Genomic DNA, 12,721 nt, shown 5'->3' with positions numbered 1-12,721 from the left:
AAAGTCAGGAGGGGACCCGAATAAAAAGTAACCTTTGTATGTGTGTATGGAAACCTATGAATATTGTATACTTATTTTGGTGTTTAGGTATATACAGCACTTCTTTTGCTTTGCATAGTCACTAAATCTTAATATTTTGACCCTAAATTGGCCCAAATATTCCTTCCAATTAGGAGTATAGCTAAATGACAATATTCCGTCTACCTACTGACATCACAAGGGGGAGCATACTGCAGACTAGTTTATGGACCTGCTATTGAGCTCTACAGTCTGTTTTTGATGTGACCCTAATCTCCTTATAGACCTGGCTGGAGGCATCAAGAGCTTTATCGTTTAACTCTATGGTTGTGTTAAAGGAATTGGAGGGGGTCCGACCCCTTTAAATATCTATGCCTTTTTTTTCCTCCTGATTTGCTCCTTATCAAAACCAAAGACATACTTTTATCATTTTAGTATATTCTCTATACAGGAATGTAGCCTTATTCTGTTTCTATTTTAGGTTGACCTTTCAACTCACTGTGGGTTTATGGGTGGTCTACAGAGAAACGGAAGCACTGGACAGACTGCACCTTATTATGCTACCTCTACTGTTGAAGTGATCTTTCACGTCTCTACTCGCATGTTGTCTGATTCAGATGATTCACTGACCAAAAAGGTAACAGACGAGAACATTGATGTAATGTATCTGGGTTTTTAAAGGGGTAGTGTGCCCCCCCTCCCCCCGAAAAAAAGAAAAAAAAACACAGAATATATGCTTACCGTCCCTCCGGTGACAATCGATGTTCACATTTGCTGCCCAGGTCCGGGTGTAGTGAATGGGAGAGAAAAGGCTGCGGGTGCACATGCGGGGCCAGACAGCTTATTAACACACATTACAAGGTTATATAGCTTTGTAATGTGTGTTAATTAAGCAGAAAAAGAATCATTATCATTGAGTGCAAACAGCACTTATTGGGAAAGTTTCCTATAGTTCTGAATCTTTCTTGATATAATAAATTTACTTTTTTTCCACCAGTAGTCCAGGTCTTCACCTGTCAGTCAATGATTTGGAGCACAGCCTTCAGATGAGGTTGTAAATCCAATTCTAACCTATAAATCACAACTGCACTACGGAAAGATGGAATCCGCTCTAGGCTGTGGTTATTATATATAGTACCTGTCCAGAGATGATGCTATGACTGTAATGTAGAAGGATCTGTAACTTCTAAAATGAAACTGTAATAAAATATAATTGTTGGAAGTAATGTTTATATAGCCCAGTGGTGCCCAACCTGAGGCTTCCCAACTATTTAGAGCTATGACTACCAGCATGCTCTGACAGCCCAGGTTGAGAGCCACAGGTTGGAGACCTTTATCATAAACCATAGACGATAGCTGTAGTTTTTTCAGCTCTTCCAGGATGTTTCAGGAATCCCGTTCACCATAGGTGCTGGGGGCCGCTTGGCGCACTTCTCAGACCGGTGTAAAAGTCTACCTGTTTGAGTCAATCCTTTTGAGGAGTGTTCATTAGGTAACACCACCGATTGATGAGACTGAATTTGGCTTGTAGTGGTAGGTTTTGGATGCATAGGAACTAGAAAATATTTATGGACATGGGAGAAGAAGTGTCTTTTTTGTAAGGGGTTAACCAGAGCTACAAAAACATGGCTACTTGAAGTGAATGGGGCTTAATTGAAAACCACATCTGAACTGGAGACAAGAGAGGGGCAAAAGTGGCTATGTTTTTGTAGCGCCGGATAACCCCGTTAAATTTTAGTGGGCTCAATATAAGTAGTAGTAAAGGACTTTGGAAGCATTCTCAGGGATACCCCCTCTTGAAAGTAGGTATGGATGTAATATTTCTGGATCTATCCCTCTCTTTGGAATAATTCAAAGGTATCCCTCTTGATCCTATATGATTTTAAAACTGGATTTTCTTTTTCTTTAATATTCAAAAATGTATAAATCAAGATTGAAAAATAAAAAATATTTTCATATAACCGGATTGGCGCTGCCACGCACATTATAACGCTGCCGTCCATTCTTCCCATCACTGTTCCTGAGAGCCTTAATTTGTATATATGCAAACCAAAGGAAACCTTGGGAAACGGGCAGTGATGGGGAGAATGGACAGCTCCATTCCAGTGTGCACAACAGTGCCGATCAGGTTGTGTGGCAATCTTTATTCTAATGCTCCATTTGCTTTGAAGGAGGAGTCCGTCAAAAATTTTTTTGCCTTGATGCAGTAGTAAGTGCAGGGAAAAAAAGCACTTTATAAGCATTTCCCGTAATAAGTGTATATTGGTAATTTGTATAACTTTTGGGGGACAATACCATAATCACCAATATACACTTATTATGGGAAATGCTTATAAAGTGTTTTTTCCCTGCACTTACAACGACATCAAGGCGTCACTTCCTGGATAACATGGTGATGTCACTTCCTGGATAACATGGTGATGTCACGACCCCACTCCCAGAGCTGTGCGGGCTGTGGCTGCTGGAGAGGATGATGGCAGGGGGACACTGAGAGACACAGGGCACTGGAGGGACACTGAGCATCCCCCTGCCATCATCCTCTCCAGCAGCCACAGCGCGCACAAGTCTGGGAGTCGGGTCGTGACTTAACCATTTTATCCAGGAAGTGACATCACCATGTTATCCAGGAAGTGACATTACCATTTAATCCAAGAAGTGAAGCCTTGATGCAGTAGTAAGTGCAGGGGGAAAAGCACTTTATGTGCATTTCCTGTTATAACTGTAAATAGGTGATTTGTATAACTTTTGGGGGACAATACAATACTTTAATAAAACATTTTGCCGGACTTTTCCTTTAAGTTGGTCCATTTTGTGCAAATTGTTTGTTTGGGAGTCTACTGTGGCACTTCAGCTGTGTAACGTTGGTGTTTTGGCTAGTTACACATAGTTTTGCCAAATGTACCTCAGAAACAAAAGTTACGATTATGGTTTGTCTTTTTCGTTGATGACCTTATATCTGAACTATGAAACAAATGTAATTTTTACATAAGTAGGTGCAGAGTTTATCATACAAATTTATGGTTATTTAGTTTTAAAGTATATTTTATATTGGACTATTGTCTATGTTCTTCGTATTCTGGGTCAGCAGCTATGGTAACATAGTTAATAAGGTTGAAAGAAGACAAGAGTCCATCAGGTTCAACCTAGAGAAACCCTACTGTGTTGATCCAGAGAAAGGCAAAAACCTCTATGAGGCAGATGACAATTGCCCCATCACAGGGATAAATTTCCCTACCGACTCCAATGGCAATCAGAATAATCCCTGGATCAATGTATGACCATAAATCTAATGCCCATAACTTGTAATATTATATTTTTTATATTGGTATAGCTTAGTGTTCCTGTAGCCTTTATTAATCTGCATTGTGAGGGTCCTCGTTGCTCCTGTTTTCCCTGAATAAAGTAATAGATCACCTGCCATGAATGCCCTCCTAACCTGTGTCAGAGCAGAAGATTGGTCTTGTGTTCTTCAGCTGGAAAGTGTCATGTTCAATGCTGATTGATGAGCTTTGATGAAGCCGTGGCTCTTTAGTGGAGACAGTCGCCGTTTCCCAAGCATCACACCACCCTGGTGGAAAATCAAATCAAATGACTTGTAGAGCTGCCGAGATGAATCCAGCCATGCACTTGTCCACCTCCAAAGCGTGCCAGTTAAGTGGTATTGGATGCCTTAGTTTTGACAGGAAGATTCCCTACCGAAGCGACCATGACTCAGATGATACCTTTTCCAGCTCTGAGATTTGTGTTCATTAGCAATAAACATTCTTTATCAGGATGTCTCTCGGCTAGAATAAAAAATCAATCACACTAACAGCTTCTCACAATCTGTCCTGTTATCCTAACTAAATTGCAGCTAACAGCTCTGAAATTAGTTTTTTTTCCCTTCTTCCTCTTGTAAAAGAGGTCGGGTTTATCATAGACCAAATTTACACGAGAACCTTTCTCCATGCCGAGACCTAGATGTAGCCCCATCGTGAACTCTTGCTCCTTTGCTGTAGAAATTTGTTAGCTATTTCGATATTAGATTTTTAGCAGCTAATCTCACTGCTGTAGGGGTTTGTAAAGTGGGGACAGGGTTGTGCTATTGGATTTGTCCAATTCATTTGACTTCAGGACTATAATTGCACTTATGTCTTACCAGCCTTTTATAGCCTGGGGCTGGCCGGCAGCAGAAAAACAAATTGGCAGTGATACAGTAAGAGTGAAAGGGAATGAAAGGAGCACATTATTAGTCTCCAGGCACCGCCGATCTGGCAGGAAGTTTCCCGGTTAATTTACAAATAAAACTTAGATTTTAGGATGGGCACACTGTCAGGAAAACAATGGGGTTGTCAGGCTCAAGATACTTGGTGAAAGCAGCAGCCGTGACTATTCGAGAGCAGAAATTCTTCAACCAAACAGACAAGTTCTTGCTGGAGCCAGCTGGCCATGTAATGCAATTAGTAGGGAAAAGAGGTCAGACCATTAGGTGTGTACCATGTCCAGTGTCACTAGTGGCGTGCTGCCCGGCTGGCTGCATATCGGGAAGACGAGAGTGGGGAGGAGAAAGACAAAAAAAGAAGGGGGAATTAGATGGCCTTTTCAGCTTCTGAATGAGTGTGGCACATGGACGGCCTCTTAAAGCATTATAGTGTTTTGCTTAGACTTGAAAAATGAGCGTTTGTTCAGAGGCTGACAGCGGGCGCAGGCGGCTGCTGCCGAGGACACCCAGTTCAGACTAAATGAATAGAGCTGGCCTTAGCGGAGACATGAATAACGTGTGTGCTGGGGCTGACCTAACGTCCTCAGACACGACTGAACTAAACTTGCACTGTTGTGTTTAATGTACAAGTGAATGCCTTCATTCACCACAGTATTATTTTTAGTGAAAGGAAAATTTCTGTTTCCTTTCAATAGAGAAAAAAGTTTATGAGCAAATTTTTTTTTTAAAGAATTTATCATTTAAAAAAAAAAAAAAAAACATTACAAACAAGACATAAACGCATGTAAATATTTGGCAACAGTACATAGTCAGGTGAACAACACTGAGTGAGTATAAACAGTAGATAAAGGAAATAAACAGGACACAACGCACCGGCCTACAGGAGAAAAACAGTATAAAACGCCAACTTTTGAGGAATCTGAACACAACTGACACAACATCCACTCGCACAATCACACACCCATTCACCCAAGGCACCCCTCCCCTCTCCCTTCAGGTCCAAAGCAACACAATAGTAGCCCAACTGTGTGATCTCAATGGGATTTTACATTGGTGACTTCCAAAGTTGTCCAATGGATCCATATCTTTTTAAACTTTTGGGGACACTTCCTACTCTTGATACAAGGGAACATATTTATTGACCAACTGGATCCAGTGAGATAAGGCTGGAACGTGAAGCTCTTCCATGCCATAATAATGACCTTACGGGCGCAAAACAAGAGAAACCGAATAAATAACCGGTAGTCACCTCATTGATGAGACCCAGCAAACAAGTTTCTGGAGAGCAAATGAGAGGAAATGTATATGTTTATTTAAGGTTTATTTTTAAAAGCTGATCCGAGGTTTATTTGGTTGAGTATATTATATGATCGTTCCTTGTGGTAATGTATAATAGCTGTTAGTTCTCTGATTTTCAATTGAAGAAGATGATTAGAAACTGAGCTGGACAGACAAGGCTGTAGTATAAAGCAGAGAGATGTAAGACCAGTAACTAAAGACTGTGTTACACTGGAGAAGCAGTGTAATAGTGCGTTTACACAGAGAGACTTATCTGATAGATTTTTTGAAGCCAAAGCCAGGAATGGATTTGCAAAAGGGATAGATCCCAGTCTTTCTTTTATGACCTGTTCCCTGTTTATAGACTGTTCCTGGCTTTGGCTTCAGAGATCTGTCAGATAAATCTCTCTATGTAAACGCACCATAAACAAGCATGATCTGCTAGATCGGTGATTGTTTACAGAGCCTATTCCACAGTTTGATGATTGTGAGGGCAGGGCTGCACGACCATCACTAGTGATGATTGGCAGCTTTTTCCTTTAATGAGCCATCGGCTGCACATCCCCTATAACACACATGTGGCTTGCTGTGTACTTTATTTTTGACAGGTTGAAAGTGAATGGTCAGCGATGAGGAAGCATTTGCTTGTTCATTGGCTACACAGTGCACAGGGGGGACATCTGCCCTATGTGGCAAATTATCACTCTGTATTCGACCTTAAAGACCCTGCTAAAACTGATGAATTCAGATTACATCAAACTTTATAATTTTATAAAAGGGCTTTTTTACTCAAATTCAAGAGGCGGAAAATTTTGCTTCATAAACCATGTGGAATTCACATCTGAAATCCGTGCTGATTTTGACAAAGATTTTAAAGCTCTTATTTATTTCACAGTAAGAATCTATGTGGAAATAGGCAGAAAAGTAAAAGTCAATTTTTTCCATACTGAAAAATCTTTGCACTGTTTGCTTTTAAAGACCACATAGATTTTATTGCCAATTTTGAAATTAAAGTAATGGGAAATGGTTTTATTTATTTATTTGCTGCAAAACTGCACTGATTTGGATGCAGAAATTATAGTAGATTCCAGCTGTATAAATTTGCTCTAGTGGAGCTGAGCGTTGGAATGTTTTGAATCCTTTTTGCACAAATAGAGTTTTCCTGTACACAAAGGGGGAGGTTTAATAAGATTGCCGTACTCGTAAGCTCTGCCCCAGTTTATCCAGTTGGATTTACTAACAGGTGCACGCCTCTTAGTAAATGTGATGGGACCTGCACGTGTTGCACGGTGGGCACAGAAATCTGCACCCTCTCCTGACAAGGTGTACGTTTGTCCATGGTTTACATCTGGCAAAGTGTAATCCATGATAAATTAGGTGAAGGGAGAGGCCATGTCTCCCCCCTGCCTTGTCGTGCTCCCCTTGCCTGCCCACCAGGCGAGCGGGCCTTACCCCTGGAAAAGGCTAAGATGTGCAACTTTTCCGTGGTGTACACAAGGGGCGCACAATGATAAATGTGCTCCAGAGTCAACGAACAAATCTAGTGTAAGCTGAACTATATTTCCATCAATTTGTCCCCAACCTGTTAGCAAGAATAAAGGGATAGATGGAATGGCTACAGGCTTAGACTACATAAGGTTGGTTTGTAGTCTGTTGCCATAGAAACACAAAGGACTGAATTAAAGCTTTGGGTTTACAGTAATTGGACACTTAAGACAGAACATTTTTAGTTGAACTACCCTTTAAATAATCTCATCTCATTAAAGGTTGTCTTGCCGTGGGTAAACTATTAAGAAAAGAGTGTGCAGGCACATATATAAATATATACAGTACTCTATATGTTAAACTGCATTATGTTGTAATATTTGTTATTTTTATTGAGTTTGTTTGTTTGTTTGTTTTTTAAGCTCCGGCACCTTGGAAATGATGAAGTTCACATTGTTTGGTCTGAGCATACCAGGAACTATCGAAGGGGCATTATACCTACAGACTTTGGCGATGTTTTAATTATTATTTACCCGATGAAGAATAGGATGTATTTTATAGAAATAATGAAGAAACCAGAGGTAAGTCAGGGTTGGACTTCACAAGATGCCCCTAAGATGCCCTGTGGTATCTGGCAGCGATTCTTCCATGCACATCCCATAGATGTTTGATATTGAGATTCTGGGCATTCTCTATGTAATGTTCCTATTCTTGCAGGACACAATATTCTTCTGTAAGAGACCACTGCTCTTAGGGAATACTTCTGCCACAAGGGGGTCTATGTACTTGGTCCGCAATAATGTTTATGGTGTGTGTCAAAGTAGCATCCTCATGAATGTGACCACCAGATTTCCAGGGGGATTACACTGCACCCCACTGTTGTTTTTTGTTCCCTTATTGTATCCTGGTGCTATTGCTTCCCCAGGTAAGCAACGCATGCACCCCACATGATGTAAAACATAATTCATCAGACCAGGCCACCTACTTCCATTGCTCTGTGGATCAGTTCTAATGCTTAGATGCCCATTGTAGGAGTCGGGGTCAGCATGGGCACTTGGTCAGTGGTCATATAGCCCCATACATAGTAGGCTGCAATGCAAGGTGGGTTCTTACAGTTATAGCCAGCGATATGTGCAACAGTTCCTCTTCTATGGTCTATCCAGACCACCTAGCCTTTGCTTTCTACATCATAAGTGAGCCTTTGGTTACCCATTATACGATCCTCAGACACCGTTTGTTCTTGCTGGGACCATTTTATAAGGGGCATCTAACTAAACACCTGCAATTTTTAAGATGCTTTGACCCAGTTGTCACATTAAATTAAAGATCTCTTGCCACCCCTCTGTATCATATATATATATATATATATATATATATATATATATATTATACAGTGTGTGTGTGTGTGTGTGTGTGTGTATATGTGTGTGTATATATATATATATATATATATATATATATATATATATATATATATATAAATAAATAAAATATATTTCACCTAGTTTTAATGTCATGGCTGATCAATGTTTCAGATTTCATTTTTAAAACACCTGTGAGGAGCATGAGCTGCTTATTGACAGATTCTATGATTCTCCATTGGGGTCTCGCGTGAAGTGTGTACAACCTAGCAATAATTATATGTCTGCCTTTTATCAGAGAACGTCTTTCATGAATACGTCTAGTGTCTTGGAGGAACTTGCTTTGCGCTATAGAGAGAACATTGTTCCGGGTAATGCGGTTATAAATGACTCAGAACATCATGCATTGATAGATGTTGTGAATGGAGAACTAAAGCTTTTGACTACAACAATACCTATCTCCACAATGCATAAGAGTTGTGGCTGGATAGACTCATAGAAGTAAATGGATACCTTTATAAATAAAGGACTTGCCAGTTTGTTACCCACATGCACAGCCGAGAGGCATATAGGCTATGGCTGTAAATATGAAATAGTTCTCTGCATTCATCTACTTGGGAAACATGGTGATCAAAGCCTAGTCTCAAGTGCTAGAAAGCACAGTCGAGGGCTCTGACTGCTGGGTAAATGAAGGACTGAGAAAATCCGAAATCAGCAGTCATTAAAGTACTTTACCATTCGGTTCAATACGATGCTGCCAGTGTATGACAATGAGGTGTACATGAGAGTTCTAGAATTAATGAACCTGCTGTAATTAATGGCTACATCCATTTAGGGAAAATAAAAACAGAAAACTTTTCCACTTGGAAACAACAAGCCATTAGGTATAGTATGCGCCCAGATATTACAGGCTCGCCAGATACAGATTATGGTTTGTACACTGTGAAGTTTATCATTCATTGTGCCCTGATCGTCTGATCGTAGATCATTACACGGCACAGCTCTGAGCCTGTGTGTCCATCACGTGACCAGGACGGAGTTTTGTGCAGTGGGACAATGGAACAATAAACAATGGGATTTCCCAGTCAGTGACAGCAAGCGGAGATTTTAAGAAAACAGAACGTTTGTTAGAAGTTTGTATAACTTTTCCATTCCATTGATCAGTCTTTATGTTGAAACTGTCATACCCCTTTAAAGAGACCTAGTCATGAGAAAAACGCTGTTACAGCTATAAATATGTTCCTATATGTGCATATAGGTAAACACTATGGGGGAGATTTAGCAACCAATCAGATTCCACCTTTCATTCCTCACAAACTCTTTGGAAAATGAAAGGTGGAATCTGATTGGTTGCTAGGGGCAACTGAGCCAGTTTCACTTTTCACCATGTTTGATAAATCTTCCCCTATGAGCCTTACTTATATGTTCCGAAGACATACTTTGTACAACCTGCAGATGGGGGCGGTCCGGAGCTCCTAACTAGTCACAGCTAGCAGAAATCTTGCCCTGGGAGTGCCAGTGTATAGAAGTCTAAAATATATTTCCTTAGTCAGCAGTCCTCTGAGATCGCTGGTTCTGTCTTCTGGTGACATTGTGCTCTGCTCCATCTTCCAGCAATTCTGTGTACAGTGATGTTAGCACTTCAGGGGCTGAGCTATCACCTGTACATAGGACAGCCTTCCCGTGCATGCGCAGTGCATTCTTTTAGGTTGACACCACTCAGGCGCTAGTCTCTCTCTGGGTATGGGGACATCATTGTGCCCGTATGCAGAAGACCAAGCATGCAATTGCGTATGCAGCGGCCCTGGTCTGAAGCCACTACATGCTGGCTGGTGCCACAGCCTGATTAGCTGAAACGTTTCTAGACATCCAATAAGCAATATCTGGCTTAAAGGAGGTTGGATGGCATATCTGGCTACAATGGGGGATGGATGGCATATCTGGCTACAAGGGGGGATGGATGGCATATCTGGCTACAAGGGGGGATGGATGGCATATCTGGCTACAAGGGGGGATGGATGGCATATCTGGCTACAAGGGGGGATGGATGGCATATCTGGCTACAAGGGGGGATGGATGGCATATCTGGCTACAAGGGGGGATGGATGGCATATCTGGCTACAAGGGGGGATGGATGGCATATCTGGCTACAAGGGGGGATGGATGGCATATCTGGCTACAAGGGGGGATGGATGGCATATCTGGCTACAAGGGGGGATGGATGGCATATCTGGCTACAAGGGGGGATGGATGGCATATCTGGCTACAAGGGGGGATGGATGGCATATCTGGCTACAAGGGGGGATGGATGACATATCTGGCTACAAGAGGGGATGGGGGGATTTATTCTGCACAGTAACATGCATACTGTATATCAGTATCAGTAAGAACCAGGACCTGTTGTGGGAGGGGGATGGGCCTGAAGCGCCAGAGCTTATTAGAGCTCTGTACACATTGCACTTCCGCTTCTTACCACTAGGTGCGCTGTGTTTTGCAGTTCAGTTCCATTGCAGTGAATAAGGCTGAGCTATAATACCACACACAACCAGAGGACAGGTGTGATGCTGTTTTTTTGGGCAGGGAAGCAGTTATGTTTTCGAATTCTGTGTAAGTCCTTTAAGACAACACATTCTATTGATTTCCTATGGCGCTAGCTCTAATCATACTTATCCCTTTGGCTCATTAAGTGTGAGCCTAATATAGTGTGACAGTGGTGCATGCAGTACAATATGAGAGATGTAATCATTTAACAATACATATTTGGATACTGTTAAAGCAAATATACTAGATGAACACATGTATTAAGGTTACCATACAGCCTTGCATTCTGCCTGTCCATCCCCCTCCCCCCCCCCCAAATCCGCGGCCCGGTTCCAGATATTTTTTGCCATTTCATACATATGCTAATGAAGTCTTCTGCTGCACTGGAGCCTGTCCATAGCCAATATTGCAAGGGTATGTCTGCTCTTGGTGCCGTAGGCCTTCTGTGTTCCTCCAGCCCCGGGCTGCAGATTAAAAGAAGGACCAGATAGAATCCGTGTACAGTGCTGATAAGGTTGTATGGAAAATTTTATATATGTATTCATGTGCTACATTTGCCTCAGGAGTCCTATAATGTTGAATTCTGGTAGTTGCCTTCTATGCGAATTATTCAGAATTATTACCAAGTAGGCTATTATTGCCCAGGCTAAAATAAGAAAAAGTTTACTAGCTTTTTGAATAGCCCTAACAATCTCCTGTCATGTTTGTATAGAGCTATGTAGACCTGCACCCAGATTGCCCTTATATCTTGATAAACTACTCTATGCACGTTGGCAAGATTGGTGGGCAATAGTGATGCACGATGCACCGAAATATCGATACTACTATCGATATTTCGGGCAGAAAAAAGGTTCAGTACCAGGATTTCCTGGTATCGATACTGAAGGGTATGTGCACACTGAGGAAAAGGCAAGGAATTCAGCTTGAAATTCAGCTTGAAATTCCTCCTGTAAAATATGTACAGAGCAAAGTCCCATTGTGTTCAATGGGTTTTCTGCTCTGTTGTTCACACTGCAGAATTTCAGAGCAGAATTTTCTGCTGTAGATCTGCTAGAGGAATCCTATAGAAGTCAATGGGGGGCTTAAATTCTGCTTGAATTCTGCCTGAAAACTTTCTGCTTCAATTCCTCGAGAATTGCTCAGTGTGCACATACCCTTATGTTAAACTGCCTAATAACGCAGCTTAACATAAAGTATGGTGCAGAGAACACGGCCGGCGGCTACCTGAGCGCCAGCCATGTTCTCTGTGTGCCGCCCCCTGCCCCCTGGTGTCCCCTCCTCCGCCCGCACGCTCTCCGCTCCCGGCGGCGCCAAATTTAAATAGCCGGCACAAAGCGATCGCTAGTGCCGGCTATTTTACAGGGTAGATGCAGCTGTCACACCTGACAGCGGCATTAACACCTCCTGAGCCGCTCCATATGCAGCAGGAGTCTGCTGCATATGGAGCGGCCCCCACTGCTAATGACTGCGGCCCGCGACCTCGCGGGCGGCAGTCATTTAACTATTCCCCCCCCACTCAGGACCCACTGCTGCAGCCGGGTCCCCCGTACCCACCAGTTCCCGCTGCTGCAGCCGGGTCCCCCGCGCCGCACCACCCCCAGGACCTGCCGGTGCAATGCGGTCCCTCGCACCCTCCGGTGTCCACAATCCTGCCCCCCCCCTTCCCTCGGGGTCCTCCGGTACAGTGGCACAGCAACTCCCAGCATACCTTCTTGTGGGGAGTTGTTGTGCACAAGGAGGTATGCTGGGAGTTGTTGTGTCAGGAGGCTGCTAATGCACTACAACTCCCAACAGCACACCTTCTTGTGCACTACAACTCTCAGCATACCTCCTTGGG

At 42.5% G+C, this 12,721-nt stretch overlaps 1 protein-coding gene across 3 annotated transcripts in view; it reads left to right on the top strand.

Moving 5' to 3' along the window:
- RALGAPA2 (Ral GTPase activating protein catalytic subunit alpha 2) overlaps positions 1–12,721 on the top strand; it is a 206,921-nt gene that overhangs the window by 118,780 nt on the left and 75,420 nt on the right. For all 3 annotated transcript variants that reach the window (XM_069955233.1, XM_069955234.1, XM_069955235.1), the window contains 2 exons: positions 500–655; positions 7,405–7,563. In XM_069955233.1, the coding sequence (XP_069811334.1) occupies positions 500–655; positions 7,405–7,563 (315 nt within the window). The remainder of the gene's footprint in view (positions 1–499; positions 656–7,404; positions 7,564–12,721) is intronic.

The sequence above is a fragment of the Dendropsophus ebraccatus genome, chromosome 15, assembly GCF_027789765.1.
Source record: "Dendropsophus ebraccatus isolate aDenEbr1 chromosome 15, aDenEbr1.pat, whole genome shotgun sequence".
Lineage (NCBI taxonomy): Eukaryota > Metazoa > Chordata > Amphibia > Anura > Hylidae > Dendropsophus > Dendropsophus ebraccatus.
This window is presented reverse-complemented; position numbering and strand designations above follow the sequence as displayed.